General features: G+C 30.0%; 4 protein-coding genes across 4 annotated transcripts; 2 read left to right on the forward strand and 2 right to left on the reverse strand.

Annotated features, from left to right (window-relative positions):
- The first annotated feature begins 1,056 nt into the window (after nucleotides 1-1,056).
- On the forward strand, nucleotides 1,057-7,288 carry LOC145756781 (integrin beta-1-like). The gene is made up of 20 exons (XM_082572393.1): nucleotides 1,057-1,274; nucleotides 1,404-1,527; nucleotides 1,685-1,848; nucleotides 1,913-2,025; nucleotides 2,111-2,223; nucleotides 2,317-2,503; nucleotides 2,653-2,784; nucleotides 2,861-3,001; nucleotides 3,439-3,528; nucleotides 3,733-3,870; nucleotides 3,957-4,068; nucleotides 4,151-4,221; nucleotides 4,459-4,589; nucleotides 4,750-4,862; nucleotides 5,100-5,299; nucleotides 5,473-5,583; nucleotides 6,014-6,150; nucleotides 6,224-6,351; nucleotides 6,426-6,595; nucleotides 6,675-7,288. The coding sequence occupies exons 1-20, from the start codon at nucleotides 1,199-1,201 to the stop codon at nucleotides 6,810-6,812; spliced, it is 2,589 nt and encodes an 862-aa protein (XP_082428519.1). The 5' UTR covers nucleotides 1,057-1,198; the 3' UTR covers nucleotides 6,813-7,288.
- LOC145740745 (putative serine/threonine-protein kinase C01C4.3) lies at nucleotides 7,066-8,572 on the reverse strand. Its single transcript, XM_082558583.1, has 4 exons — nucleotides 8,222-8,572; nucleotides 7,895-8,132; nucleotides 7,305-7,758; nucleotides 7,066-7,165 (listed from the first exon to the last, which is right to left on the reverse strand). The coding sequence occupies exons 1-4, from the start codon at nucleotides 8,570-8,572 to the stop codon at nucleotides 7,066-7,068; spliced, it is 1,143 nt and encodes a 380-aa protein (XP_082414709.1).
- A 689-nt stretch (nucleotides 8,573-9,261) lies between these two features.
- Nucleotides 9,262-10,975, reverse strand: LOC145740753 (uncharacterized). Its single transcript, XM_082558596.1, has 3 exons — nucleotides 10,720-10,975; nucleotides 10,369-10,506; nucleotides 9,262-10,090 (listed from the first exon to the last, which is right to left on the reverse strand). Exons 1-3 carry the CDS (start codon nucleotides 10,938-10,940, stop codon nucleotides 9,262-9,264), a joined length of 1,188 nt encoding a protein of 395 aa, XP_082414722.1. The 5' UTR covers nucleotides 10,941-10,975.
- Nucleotides 10,976-12,292: 1,317 nt separating this feature from the next.
- On the forward strand, nucleotides 12,293-16,032 carry LOC145753710 (nuclear pore complex protein Nup54-like). The gene is made up of 12 exons (XM_082570140.1): nucleotides 12,293-12,428; nucleotides 12,584-12,667; nucleotides 12,830-12,868; nucleotides 12,940-12,987; nucleotides 13,158-13,277; nucleotides 13,412-13,602; nucleotides 13,797-13,978; nucleotides 14,138-14,340; nucleotides 14,602-14,750; nucleotides 14,936-15,043; nucleotides 15,126-15,245; nucleotides 15,307-16,032. Exons 1-12 carry the CDS (start codon nucleotides 12,386-12,388, stop codon nucleotides 15,583-15,585), a joined length of 1,566 nt encoding a protein of 521 aa, XP_082426266.1. The 5' UTR covers nucleotides 12,293-12,385; the 3' UTR covers nucleotides 15,586-16,032.
- The last annotated feature ends 66 nt before the right edge of the window (nucleotides 16,033-16,098 follow it).

Consider the following 16,098-nt stretch of genomic DNA (forward strand, 5'->3'; position numbering starts at 1 on the left):
TTCAAGTTCTAAGAGAAGCCAAACAAAAATGGTAAAACACCCATTTTTAAAGACTATGTAAAATGTATATAGAAACAGTTTTTAAGGGTTTTTAGTTTTTAAAAGTATTTTAGCTGTGATTAAATCTTTCTAATAATAAAAGATTTAAATTGCCTTGAAATTGGACAAGCATACAATTATCACTTGTTTTTTTTTAGCCTCATTAAATATACAAAAAAATGAGTTAAACCTACTGTTTTAAAAAAATATGTTTAGTTTGTGCCTGTCCAATTTCAACTTGGTTTACAGGTTGTTTTAAAAACAAACAATTTTCATCTTCTAACAGACTTTTTTTATATTACAGAAATAAATCAAAGGCCAAATCAATACAGATATTGAAAAAATGCTGTCATTTTCAAACTATTTTCCCATCAATATAGTTTTTACTTTTTACCAACACACGTTTTGATTTTCCGTTTAACATTTCTGTTTTTCACCTAATTTTATTTTTGTGCTGCCGAGCTTTTGGTTGGCTTATCGTAAAGTCAGATAATATTAGTGGACAAATAAATTTCCAACAACAATAACTTAATGTAAACTTTTTTAAGGTATATTGAAATTGGTAATAAAACGTTGTCATTTTAGACCATCTGCTCACCTTCATATTTTACACATTTTTTGCTTATTGTAGTCCAATGACTTGAAAGAAAAAACTTTCTGGTTAAACAAACCATTTTAGGGTGCTGTTTGTTAGAAGTCTTAATATATGTAGAATGGCTTAATATACTGGCTTTAGGTAAAAAGTGTTAGTTTTATCTAGACTTTAAAATTTGTGAAAGTCTCATTGGATTTTCGTGCTGCATACACAACAATTGCAAATGGTGAAATATTTTAAGTTGCACCATGAGATTATCATAGGACGTTATTCATAAAGTTTCAAGCGTAGGCTATTGTGACTGATGTTAAGTCACCTGCCATCACAGGAAGTTGGATTGTTTTAAATACAATTAATCGGTCTAAACAAAACAGAGACTTATTTTTTATCCCACCTGTAAGTATTGCTAATATAGATCGATAACAATGTTTGTTCAAAAATAATATTTATGATAGTTTTAACGTTTTAGTAAGTGGAGGTTTTGTTAGTAGTGCTTATAATACAAAACTACAACATCAGAGAATATTTAAACTATAAAATTCAGTGCTATCAATGTGAAGTAGAATGTCGATGAAATGCTCCCTAGCTTATTTGATTGTTTTCTCGCTTTTATTTTCAATCAAAGGCGAATTGACATTAGGTAAACTTAATTTAAGAATAATGCAGGTTGAATAAAATTAAAACTTAAGTTTAAAATAAGACTTATGATTTAAAGATCTAGGTTAAGTAATCCGAAGTATATGTTAAACCTTTTTATACCATTTTTTAGAAGAAATTTCAAATTTATGCAGAAACGCACTGCTAAACTGTGAGATGTGCTTGAATGCACACCAGGATTGTACATGGTGTGCCGATGACGTGAGCGCCGGCGTTCAGAGATGTCGTACAAGAAGGTAGGCTTATTAGAATGTTGTTTAAATGTAGCTTTAATTAGTCGTCATTATCACGCTTCTTACGTTCTTGATAATTAGTTTTTTTTTAAAAGGTTTACATTGCTGTAAGTATTAGAAAAATTGAAAATATTAATTTAATTTCTTTATGTATTTTTAGAGAAAATCAAAAGGACTGTAAAAAAGATTTAATAGTAGACACGAGTAGCACAGTTATTCCTATAGTAAATCGCGAATTTGAGAATGTTGAAAATGTTAACCCAGACTCCAACATTGTTTACGATCAAATTAGACCACAAGGTCTTAAAGTTCAGCTTAGAGAAGGTTGGTATTTATATTTTGTTGTTTATCGTGAAAAAAATACATTAAATTTAAATCGCTCTTATAGACGCTCCTGTTACGATAGACTTAACAGTTAAAAAATTACTTGACTACCCGTTGGATCTATATTATCTTATGGATTTATCTTTATCAATGGAAGATGATCTTAATCAAATTAAAGTAAGTGTTATTAACATATATTGTAATCCTATTTGGTAAAATGTATTTTTGTATTAAACGATAGTAATGAGTCACATATATTCAGAGCATAGCTGATAATTTGGTGAATGACATCAATAATATTTCCTCAAACGCCCACCTTGGTTTTGGATCGTTTGTGGATAAGGAAGTCAGTCCATTTACTGTTTCCAACAACTTGTAAGTTTGGGAATAAAATTTTGAATGTACCTTAAATTATTATTTTTTGATTGTCGCGTTTTAAAGCAGGTAATAAAATTGTTTTTTTTGTAGGTTACAAAGCATATGCCAGGAGGAAATTGGCAAAGGGTGCCAACCTACTTTCGACTTTCACCATCAACTTTCGTTAACATTTAATTCATCACTATTTAGAAATGTGGTAAATAGAACTACGATTTCTGCAAATATTGATGAGCCGGAAGGATCTTTTGATGCCCTTATGCAAGTTGTCGTCTGTCAAGTATTATGCTTTTTGATATAATTTGCTTGTGATCTACGAACTAGGCTACGATTTCTTGCTTTTTTAGTATACATTTGGTAAAGAAAAAATAATGTTGTTCGGGCTAATTATATTATATCAACGTGACAAACAAAAATTATTATATTTAGGATATAATAAATTGGCGAAAAAATTCGTTGAAGGTTGTATTAATTACTACGGATGCAACGCCGCACATGGCGTGGGATGGCAAATTAGCTGGAATACTGGAACACAATGATATGAAGTGCCATTTGGTTTCGGTATAAATTCTTTTTAAGGTTTATAAAGTTTTTATCCAATAAAAAACTTAGAATATCTAAAAATATAATTTATTAGGATGGTGACACAGGAATTCTTTTAAACCCGGAAAATAGAAATATGGATTATCCTTCTATTGGGCAACTGCAGGAAGTTCTGCGCAGAAACCAAATCCAGGCAATATTCGCAGTTACCGATCAAGTGTTTAACGTTTTTAAGGTAGGAAATTGATAATACTCTCAGCTCTTATTCACTTATAGTTTTATTAACGTACTCAATAGTTTTTCTTAAGCATGTATGTTTTGCTATTATGTTTAAGCCCAAACTTGGTTTGCCTTATTTTTTATGTAATTGACTCTTTATTGCCGGATCGTTCACCCCGATAGGTTTTGCGCCAGATAAAATAGTAACATTTGCAGAGTCTAATTTTAAAACATTACGACATGACGCTTGTGAAAATCGAATCCATGACCAATAACGATATTATTTAATTGCAAATTTAAAGATAGCTAAAAAACACGTCACAACGGCACACACTATTTCAAAAACAATATAAAACCTATCACCTTGAGGTGATATGATAAAACAAATTTACACGAACGTTATTTGGAATACGATTTATACTAAATAAAGTTTAAAAATATATTTCTTTACAGGATTTGCCTAACATTATGACGAACTCGATAGTCGCTAGGTTAAGCAGTGATTCCAGCAACATTCAGTCACTTATTTCGGAGTCCTATGATGTAAGGCAATAATAATCTAAACATTTCAAATTCAAATTTGTACTTTTTGTAGATTGTGCTACATACTAAGTATTTTAAAATTTTATAACTAAGAAATAGAAAAAATATACGCAGTAGCAAATTTGATTTTGCTAAATTTTATTTATTCATTCTAAAAAACTTTCAAAACTTAATTAAATATTTAGAATATTTTTATACTTTTAGGCAATTAGAAGTAAATTTGAGCTTATTAGACCAGAAGTGCCTTCAAATATAGAGTTATCTTACAGAGTAAAATGTCCCAACGCAACTTCATGGATTAACGATTCTCTTTTCTGCAACAATGTGTTCGTTAATGACGAAGTAAAATTTAATTTTACAACAATTCAAAAAACAATTTTCTGTACTTCACTTTTATTTTAAATTTTTTGTTTATCTTACTATTGTAGGTCCAGTATCAATTTACGTTGACATCAAAAAATTGTCCAAGCGTTCAGGGCCATCAAGATAATATCACTATTATTTCTCAAAACATACCCGATGTTGTGAATATAATAATTGGTAAAACTCAATGTAGTGTAATATTAGTTAATACAAATTCAAAATATGATTTTGTAGTTTTCATAAAAAAATTATTTTTCAGGTTATGAGTGTGAATGTAATTGTGTACCGGTGGTAAACAGTTCCCAATGCAACTTTTTGGGAAACCTTGATGTAAGTTAAAAACTTTTAGATAAATGCATTACGTATGTTTTAATTTAATATAAGCATGTTTAAATATGATTAAAATAAGCAACACAGCGATTATAGAAAATACTAACACAAAGCAAATAAAATATTGTTTTTTATTTTAGTTTGTATGAACTACTTTAAAACCTATTTCCAATTTTTTACCTTGTTTTAAATACCGTATTTAGTTGTAATAATGGTGAAAATGTTTTTGAATTGTAGTGTGGGATTTGTTTGTGCGATCCAGGGCGAAGTGGAACTTTTTGTCAATGTCAAGTTAACGAAACATCGTCCGAGCTACAAGAAAAATGTCAATCTTTCGGAGTTGATGAAGTACAACAAGAAATGTGCTCGTATGAATAAGTTTTAAAGCGTGATTTGTTTTAATATTAATTCTAAATTTAGCTGTTCTATTGGGCTCTGTGTTAAGCAAAATGTAAATATACAAGTAATTTGCAGCAGTTTTATTTTATTTTTGTGTAAGCTAATTCGAGGAAGTTGATATTTTTTTAGTTCAAGAGGATATTGCGAATGTGGATCTTGTGTTTGTCAAACAAACTATTATGGAAACCTTTGTGAATGTTCAGTTATTGGTTGCCCTCAATCTGATGGTTTAGTGTGTGGGGGTAATTTTGTTTTATTAGGACCCAAAAATCCAGATTTTTTATTACTTTTAAAGTGTTTTTTTTTTAACTTTATTATATGTCAGACTTCATAATATATTTATTAGGTGTCTTTAAACGCCATTAGATTTAAGAACGAATTAAATGGCTAAAAAATCTGCGGAAAATATGGCTAACTTACAGAAAATATGGCTAGTTTGTGATTTTTCCTGTTAAAACTTTTGTTTTGTTCAATTTTAGGACCAGAAAAAGGAAACTGCGAAAACTGTAATGGAAGTCAGGCATGCGTGTGCAATTCTGCTAATGGTTGGTACATTGATTCAGAGACAAGCACGTGTTCTTGTAATGAGGGAGTTTATTGTAAATCAAGTGCTACCGACGATGTAGTTTGTGGCGGAAATGGAATTTGTGAATGCGATAAATGCAAGTGCGACGATGAAGTAAGTTTACTATTTTATAAACATCTTACACTTACACATTCCATTTTAGTAGTCTTTAGTTTTTTTTAACCAATGGTTTTGTCTAAATTGTTGCTCATCTGTTTTTGAACTTCGTAATTAAATAGTTCATAAAATGTTTTCAAAATAACTTTTTTATTCAAAAAACCCTTTAGTTTTTCTGGTCTGGAACATTGTGCGACAATTGCGTACATCCTAACTGTACAACTTTACAACCAACCTGCTCTGGAGAATTTAAGGATTGTGCTATATGTACATACACAAACGTGTGTATTAAGATAAAATATACTTATAATTTTTTAGAAGTTACTTAATGTTAATTTAAATTAAGTCGTTTGTATGTTTTTAAATCACGTTTCAAATTACATTTATTTTTATAATAAAGTTTTATGCAATCCCATACGTAGTTTAAAATTACTACAAATTTTTATTTATCCTTTTACCGAAATTTATATTAAACAAATTGAATTAAAATAATACATATTATACTATCATTTTAAATATATACCCAACGTGTTATTGGTAACTTAACAACTCTTCTGAACGTAACTAACTTTCATTTACTATATCTCAACTTCAAGCAGCCTTTTTTTGCTAAATGGGTTAATGATTAAAAGTTGTTTTAGTGGAATTAATTAAACGTTAACAAAGCCTTATTTGTAACTTGGTGTATTGCAAAATAAATTTTCTTTACAGCAAGTCAATGTGGAATGTAATTCGGTGTGCGGAGATAAGGGGATTTCCACATTTATTTCTAAATCCAACATCACCTGTGATAAATGTCAAGGTTCAACTGAATCTGACGTCTGCGCCGAATGCTCCGAATATAATCTGCAAGTTTTTGACAATAGTTTTTAATTGCATTTTAAATTTTTTTATTAAGTGTTTGTTTATTTATTGTATCAGAATTAAGCTGCCATTGATTAATTGTATGGTGAATCGTGAAGACGAATGTAATGTAACGTTCCAAATTGGCTGGCTTAATAGCGTTGAACAATATTTCGTTCGAGTTTTGGAAAGGAATGTTGAACGGGGTAACTTGTTTTATTATTAAATAAGATTTTCAAAATAAAAATCTTTTAAAAATGTCTTTTTTTGTTTATTGCAGACTGCCCATCAGGGGCAAATTTACTTATAATAATACTTCCTGTGGTTGGGGGCATTGTGTTAGGTGGGATCATTGGTTTGTTGGTTTGGAAAGTGGCTAAAACGAATTATGATCGTCGAAATTACGAAAAATTTTTGGCCGAGTCAGAATTAAATCGGAAATGGACTAACGTATATTAACAATAATTTTCGATATATATTTTACACTTTTTAATCAGTTTAATTTGTAACCAAATTGTTTTTGTTTTAGAATAAAAATCCGGTGTACAAGGAAACTGTCGTAAAAACCATTAATCCAATGTATATACCTAATGAAGAAGATGATGTCAAAGATTCGGATAGCCCTTTTGACAGCAGACTTCATAACTTAGGCACGGGCTTTTCTTAAGGCCTGTGATTTGTCAGTATTAAAAAAATAAAGTCGAATATTGACGACTGTACTATACATATCTTCCCTATTAAACAAATTGCATTTGTTTAAAGATGACCGAGATGTTATAAGTGTGAATTTTAAATTTTATACCATTGACGATAAATTTTACGATATTTAAATTAACTTCAACAAACTATTTGTATCAACATAAAACACAACAAAATTAAATAATTATACTGAAAGCGGATTTAAAAAATTAAAAAATTTGTTAAATCCAATCTTCGTCGTATTCCTGATAATGGTTAATTTTAGTTGAGTCATATCCCCAATTATATGAAAAAATTCCTTCAACTTCGCTTAACAATTTTCTATTGAAAAAATTAAATGTTAACTTTTGATCATATGTAGATTTTTAAATCTAACGTTAAATTAGTTTTTTGTTACCGTATACATATTTATAAACGAATTTAATAAAATTTACCATATTTTTAAATATTCTAACGTTACCTTTTGTTTGGTGTTTCCTTTAACAAATTTGCAATAAATTTCTTAAAATCTGAACGTAGAACTTGCTTTACATTATTTATTTTTTTGGTAAGAAAGCCGAAAATTGATCGTCTGCCAGCATATCGAAGTGTCACGTGGCCAGAATTTAAATCTACAACCGATGGGCGTTTAAAAGTATTAAACTTTCCAGTTACGAATCTGGTATATCTTGCGTCATGTGTGGATGCACTTTGCCATGGCGTGGCCCCTGTCACGCAGTAAATTGCCACTATAATAAGTGACCAATAATCATTGGCTGCCACTGCGACATATCTTGTTGCATCAAAAAGTTCGGGTGCAATGTAAGCCTTTGCATTAATCTGAGATTGCATTTCTTTTTTGTAATCTAGGGTTGTGTATTGGTAGGCTTCTTCGTCTTCTGTTTTCGACAGCTTCCGGTTTATAGTTCTGTTGTCTGTTTGAAATAAAAATGTTTCATTAAAAAATACAATGTTTTAAAAAAGTTTTGTTTGTTGTTGAAATTGGAAATGCGTTTTGTATTATTTTATAGCGAATGGCTGTGTATTGTTCTTTGTATTATTTTGAGTAACCTACGTTTCTGGTTTGGTGAGATCGATTTAGAAGAAACCTTTTTGCAACTGGCTTTTTGGAGGTTTTCAATTTTTTCTCTGGATTTTTTTGGATACAAGAAGCAATGCGAAATGATTGACTGAAGTTGGCTAGTTTTATTGAACACCGACTCGAAGATGCAATGAGGATATTTTCAGGTTGAATGTTGCCGTGGACAATTTTTAAATCGCTGTGGAGAAACTGTAACGCATTACCAATCTAAAACAAAACAAAAAACATAATTTTTTTTTTTCAAAAATATGTACATTATGACATTAACATTAGTTTTAGTGTGAAGTGTAATGTACCTGCTTGATAATACTCTTGCTTGCAAAATCTGGAAGACCTACTCCACTTACAACAAGCTTGGTTAGGTTGCCTTCTAACATATGTTCAGTAACGAACTGAAAACAACTAGTGGATGACGGTAAAAGTCCCATAAATTTTGCTACATTAGAATGCGACGAGGCCAAAAATTGATGTCTGACTTGCCTTGTAAAGACTTCTTTCTCGCTTAACTTTACTCGCTTAACAGTAACACAAATTTTACTTCGTTTGTCTAATGTCAGTAGCAATCCACAACCATACCGTCCTCGGTATATATCGTAAATCGGCTCCAAAAAGTGGTATTGATCGTAGGTAGGTATAGCTTTGCACATTTTTCACAACTCTCAGTCCGCGTAACTTATAACAACTTCTTGAATGGATCTAAAATATTGATTAGTTTTAAATGAAAAACGAGAGACTAGTTTTTTTCGCGGTACCTTTTTTACTACACGCTTATAAGAAATCTTTTGATACGTCTTTGTTATTATTTTAAAGATTTATTTACATTTGAAAAATTCCATAAATTTATAACATTAATCTTAATTCTTGGAACTATTTAAATTTAAAGACAAAATCGTTTATAATTGGATTTAAAAAAGAAAATCAAGTTTAGAGCAAAAATTTATTTTACATAACCCCGGCAAAAATTAGCGTTAAAATATTATTTAAAATCTTAATAAATTTTGATGTTTTTCATCTTACGAAAAAATGCAATTTCCACACTTTATTAAATAAAATGAGTGTCTGGCACACACTAATCTAATATTATGACGTTGTTATGACGTATAAGCAGACTGAAACAGTTTTTATTCGGACCTTTCTCATATATTATTAATTTTTGAGTTTTGGAAGGGTGCTGTGACGTAGACATTCGTTACTGTAATTTTAAAATCCTAAATCAGCTTAGTTTTAGACTACAACGCAAGCATTTATTTATAATAAATGTAAAAAATTATAAATATTTAATAGATATTTGTTAAAAAAAGCAACAATTTTTTTATATAAAAAGTAAATTTAAAAGTTATGATATTGATGCTATGTAGTTTAATAAAATTTGATTTTTCATTAAATTCACCCCTTTACCATAATGCGTTCCGTCGAAGCTGTGAACGTTTTTACCTAACGCTTGAAAATCTAAAACAGTTATGTTATGCTGCTTGCAATAGATTTTCATTTCATTTGAGTACTTTTTAATACTCGCATCATTTTGTAAAGCAAAAAATACTGGTGGTTTTAATAGCCCGCACGGCATTGGCAAATGGAAATATATTTGTGGCCAGCGCTGACCAGATGCTCGTGAATTTAAATAATAAAACTCAATCGCTTTAACGGCGGGATTTAAATATTCTTCTATTACAGTTGTCGACGAACATTGCATATGGAAACCAATGCTCAATATTACTAAGGAGCCTCTTTTTCCAATCAAGCCTTGTATTAAAGTCAAAAAATCCGCTTTAAAACGTAGATTATAAAAAGGCTTCAATGTTATGTTAAAATTAGGTTCGTTGCCACCGCATAACTTTTCGGGGTATTTAATGTGGTTTATGCTTGTAAACAACTGCCTGCACGTCTTCCAGAAATACATTTTGTCGCTTTTGCACAGATTTTTTTGTTCCTCTGTTAATTTGTCAGAAACTGAATCAAGTACCGGGTCGTCGGTTAGAAGCATTAACAAAGTAGTAAACATGTTTCGAACAAACGAATCTCCAACAAAGTAAAAATCGTTAAACTTCGAATTTTCGATAACCGAACACGATTGGATTCCAGTGTAATTTGACCACACACAGCGTTGGTCATTTCCTTTCCATTCACTTATTTCGGCGTGCTTGTAATCACGGCTGTCCACACACCTATTGTGAAAAAAACATTTTCGCTGCTTAATCTTTTAAGAATGAAAAGTTCAAAAATAATAAGACCGCCTTTGAGATATTTACACATTTGCGCGTTTTTTTCTTAATATATTTTAATTCATTTTAATTAATTGGAAAGCCCTGTTTGTATTTCTTTTTTTCTATAAACTTAACTTTAGGGCACTTATACTAATAATAGTCGAGTAAGTAATATCTAACTATCATAATCGATTCGAGATGACATTATGTACAATTATGTTAAAACTACATTAGCTTACAGCGGGCAATCGCACGTTGATGCCTGAGGTGTTGAACAAGTCCCTTTCCATTTATTATTACAACACGGCTGCTCGGAATCAGGGTTACACCAACTTCCAACCTTTTCCCAAGTGCTGTTAGTTGGCGCCTTTGATGGGCTAAAAAGTTTTAACAATTAAAAATATAAGCTGTGAAAAAAATACAAACTGATAGACTGGTTGTCTAGAATTGATCGAAAAGGTATTTGGTTCAAGCCTCACCAATACCACATTATTCATCCTTGATAGCAATTATAAAAGTTAAAACATTTTTTTAAAACGTTACTGCTACAGCATAAAGTTTGATAAATGAGCATAGCTGATTGAACTTACTTAAAATATCCACACATGAGTTCGTCCCGATATGAACTTTCTTGTATCCCACTTTTTCTCCAATAATCAACAAGTAATTGGTCATAATATTTTTTCTCATTATCCTTTTTTGGCAATAAAACCCATTTTCCATTAGTTATGTTGGTTAGAATATTTGAGCATTGTGGTGTTGGTGGTCTTTTCACTACCTCGATGTCCTCGTTTTGTTTTTTGACAAACATTAAAGATCGACCAGTTCGCAACGTAGTGTGTCCGAAAATCGAAATGGTTACCAAACACGTGATGACAGAGCATACTATTATCACATATAAAAAATTCTGTCTCAAAGTGTTTTGTTTTAAATGCATATCAGTTTTCATTTAAATTATAATAACTTGAAAAATATAATGATTTTATTTACATCTGTATAAAAAATTAGCAACTTGAAATTATAAATATAATGTTTCAATAAAAAAAGTAAAGCTTTCTTATTTGTAAGACGCGCGCTAAATGTGTGTGTTTCATTAGGATTGTAAAACACGTCATTTAAACTTAATATGTAATTTTCTAACCTTTCTAGCCACGCAATTGCCTTATATCTAATACTAGGTTATTATTATTATTATTTTATATTTGCAATTGTTCTTGCATCTAAATACTTTTACAGCCAAATTTTTAATTTAATGTACAAATAATCCTAAATTTCTAACGATGACACTGAAAATTCAATTTAACAAAAATAAATCGAGTCACACATTTAAACTTCGTAAAACACATTTCCGTGCCTTTAAGGACAATCTAGCTTTGCATGGTAAATGTGAGTCACTTGCTATCTGATAATATGTAAATGTTCTTATATCGATTCTTATATCAACAGAGCTACGCTTGGTTTTATAAATGTAACATATCTTTGAAATCGCATCTACAACTTTTTAAGATAACTTTTTGCGTAGTTGTGGCATTATGGTTTCCATTAACTTTAACGCTGTGGCATAAACAAAGTGATATAGCATTGCCTCTAGACAGCTTAAGACTTTCAGTTTACGTTGTAAATTATGGTATATGGAGTCCATAAAATGTGTATTATCGGAACACCAATTAGTATAATTATATGATTTAAACCGTAGAAATTATACGCCTTGAGAATTTTAACGATACGAAAAATTCGGTGGTTAAAAAATAAGAAGAAAAATTTATTAAACCCAAATATAAATATATATATATATAGATTTTTTTAAAATTCGCCCGTTTAAACTGATCTTTCTTTAAATGCTTAATGGTAATTTAGTGACAAGTGAACCTATTATAATGTATTGTGCGCCCTGAAGCTATAATAAATTAAGGGTATAGAATAACATCGTTAAGGTAAATTCAACTAAAAAGAAAACAGAATTTTTTAACGGAAAAATGCTCCTATAAAAATAAAAAATTATAACGCCAAAATCAATTTTTTTGCAAACCCAAATGTTTAGGTATTTTATTGGATATTTATACGTTTACTTTTTTATTTGGAGGATAAATTAAAATATAAAAAGGTGCCACAAAATTTGTGACAGTTTTATTAACACATGCTACATTTGTTTGTTGTTTTATACTTTGCGAAGCGGTGTGGTGTATGCATACTTAACTGAAACAAATATTGTGGAATTTGTTTGATCTTTTAGAGAACCATAATTATCAAGTTGAAATGTCGTTTAGTTTTGGTAGTGGTTCGACTGGAGGTGCTACCGGTATTCTATTTTTTTGTTATCCAATTTACTTTATTAAAATTTTTCGCAATCTCTTATTTAATTGTAAAAGTAAACGACATCAACAGCATAGTTTACAAAAAAAAAATGATAGAAAAATAAATTTATTTATTTTTTTATTAAATATTTTTTATCAGGGTTTTCATTTGGAACCACAAAAACAACGGCTCAATCCACAGGTTTTGGTTTTGGAAACACAGCTTCAACTGGATTTGGATCAGGTTTTTATCTGACTTAATTATTCATTAATAACAATTGATATATTTCATTAAAAACATCATTGTCAATCGTCATATCGCTTTTATTTAAAAAACATGTTTTAACAATATTTAGATAATAAAAATATATAAGCTGTAAATGTAAAAAAATAAATACTTTTTTAGGGTTTGGAAAAACAACCACTGCTAACACTGGGTTTGGAAGTAAATTGCAACATTTTTTAAAATTTTTATATTTCTTTTAAAGGCAAATATTTATCAAATTCTTTATTAAGGTTTTGGAAAAACAACAACTACAGCTAGTACTGGATTTGGAAGTACTGGTCAGTCATTTTTATACTACGAAAAGTTTTATAAAAAAAACTATTTATATTTAAAGACTTTGTCTAATGCCAATGCTGTTTAAAAAGAAATTACCTATTTAATACCTAAGCTATGTTTAAGTTGATTTGATGCCACTTGGTTTTTGAACTTGATTATTAAATTTTTACAGCTTTTAGTTTTAATACCAAACCTGCAACATCCACTGGATTTGGATCTTCACTTGCAACTACAGGAAGTTTGTTTAGTGGACAACAACAGCAACAACAACAGCAACAAAATGCTGGAGCAGGTATTGTAAACAAAAACATATAGTTTATCAAAAATATAGTCTCATTTATTTTAATTTTTGTTTTGTATATCTATATTTAAGAATTTTCAAACATTTCTGTTTTCGATAATATAAGCTATAATTTTTTATTTTAGATTCTGATGCAAACATATTATTAGCAACAGCAACAGCTCTATCATCACCCCTAGTTTATGGAGATGAACGAGATTCAATATTAACAAAATTTAATCAAATTCAGGCTTTTTGGGGAACAGGAAGGGGTTATTTTACGAAAGAAGGGGGTTTTATTGATTTTACTCCCCAGAATCATTTCTGTAGATTCAAGGTATTTAAAATGTTGTTGTAATTACAGTTCCTTTTTTTAAATGTGTTTTTTATTGGTAAATATTTCCTCTTTGACTTGAACACTGTAAATTAAGCTTTTTTATGAATTGATTTTTTACTTGTATTTTAAAAACATTTGAAGTTAAATTTACCTTAAAATATTTTAAATTTAACACAGAATTGTTAAATTTCTAGGCTGTTGGTTACAGTTGTCTGTCTACCACCAAAGATGAAGATGGTTTAGTGTCAATAGTTTGTAACAAAAAGCACTCGGAAATTACTTCAGATGTTGTTAAGCAAGCGATTCATACAATTATGGGGGCTAACCAGACTGTCTCTGTTACTGTTGATGATATGAGACCCCTTCCCGATGACAAGTACGTATTTATTTTAAAACCTAGAAAAACTTTAAATCCAAGTGGAGATACCTAAAACCATAAAAACAACATAACGATATAAAAAAATATTCAATATATCAGTACTAAATAGCCCACCAAATTCCAAAACTATGTAAACCAATTGATTACTAATGACAGGACTGAAGTAACAATATATGTCATTGAGCAATCCAGTGTAATGGCTACACCAAGGCGAGTACCAGCTTCCTCATTGTACCAGTTTTTTCAACAAGCCGCCATCCAACAAAAACTTAAACAAGGAATTCTTATGGAAACCTGTGTGCCAAGGGTTGCCATGACTTCGTCACAGATCGATCAACTGCTCTTTAACCCACCTAGTGGTAAGAGTGATATTGTAAATTTAATTTAGGTTTATTTGAAATTGTATTGGTACTAGGTTTGTTTTTTTGTAATTTTGACCTTTTTTCCAAATATTTTCTGCTGTACCTGTTTATTATAAGATAATTTACACTATTTTTCACTTGTATCTAACATTGGAGTATTACTACCATTTTTATACTTAGATTATTAGTTAACCAAACATGAAACCTTTTTTTATCAGTTTTGCATTGGTTATCTTACAGTATTGTTCTAATATTTAGGAATTGATCCAGTGATTTGGGAGCAAGCAAAAAAAGACAATCCTGACCCAAAAACTCTAATTCCTGTTCCAATGGTTGGATTTAGTGAACTAAACAACAGGTTAAGACATCAGGAACTCATGGCCAAACAACACCAGTCAAGACTTGATGTTAGTTTTTTAGCTTTTATGTGAAGTGTTATGATGGCATAGCAATTTTTTTTACATTTAAACTGTTTTTTATTTGGAAAATGGACACCCTTGTTTAGAACTGTGATATTGTTTTATATTACTATGATTATAGCTTTTTTCATATATAAAAATTGACAGAAAATAATATTTCTATTATATTTTAGATCTTAAGCAAAGGATTAAATAAGATCCAAGAAGAACAAACAAGTACGCAATCATCAATCGAACAATACAAGAGAAAACTGCTTGAGTTATCTCATCGATTTTTACAGGTTGGCCGAAACTGCAATAATATATTTTAAAATCATTTTGATTCTAGTTGAACTAAAAGTTTAAAATATTAAAATTTTTTAGGTGATCATAGCCCAGGAAATTTATAGAAAAGCTGGATTTGCCATCCAACCAGAAGAAGAACAATTAAGAGTCCATCTTGAAGTTTTATACAACCAACTTAACTCTCCCAACCAATTTAGAGTATGTATAAGTATTTTAAATTCTTTTTTTATTCGTATTTTTTAATTCCTTATTCTTAAAGGGAAGTTTAAACGAACTTCTCTCTCAAATGCGAATGCATCCTCACAACCAAGTCCCATCTGGATTTTCAACCTCCGGACAGAACCAACTCGATCCCGATGCATTACAGGAGATTCAATTGCACCTCCGCAAGCAACAAGAAGGTCTAAACTCCTTGGTGCGGATTATTAAGGAAGACTTTAATGATCTGAAGATTATAGAGTCTAGTTTAGCTTCGGATGAGCAACTTAGATTGTCATCACATCATCATCAAAATCCTTCTATTGCCTCATATAGATAATGTTTACATGTACGTTATGGAGATGACTGAATGACTTTAGTCTCATTACCAATAAACTCTAAGAAGTTGACTTTAGCACCCACAGACACAAAACTGATGTTCTATTTCGAGGGTAGTCAATCGCTGAAGTTCGTTTATTTTAGGTAACAAAATAAAAATGGATTTATTCGAAAATTCTTGGAAATCGTTTTGTGGAGACTTGAAATACAATAAGTTTTTAAACCAAGGATTTTTAGGCCTATTTATAGACTGACTCTGGTTAAAACAGGTTTTGTTATTTCACAACCACTGTCATGTGGGACAATTTAAATCAAGCTATCCAAGTTTGTCAAAATTAAAAATATTTTCTTTTGTTATTATTATTAATCACTTTATAAATTTATTTCAAGAAATAAATTGTAAATGTTTTTTTTCAAGATAACTTTATTGTTAAGACCTTTCTTGACTACAAACAATAATTTATTAGTAAATAAGTTTACAGAAACGACAGAATTTAATCTAAAGGGTTTTAAA

The sequence above is a fragment of the Corella eumyota genome, chromosome 1 (assembly GCF_963082875.1).
Source record: "Corella eumyota chromosome 1, kaCorEumy4.1, whole genome shotgun sequence".
Taxonomy (NCBI): Eukaryota; Metazoa; Chordata; class Ascidiacea; order Phlebobranchia; family Corellidae; genus Corella; species Corella eumyota.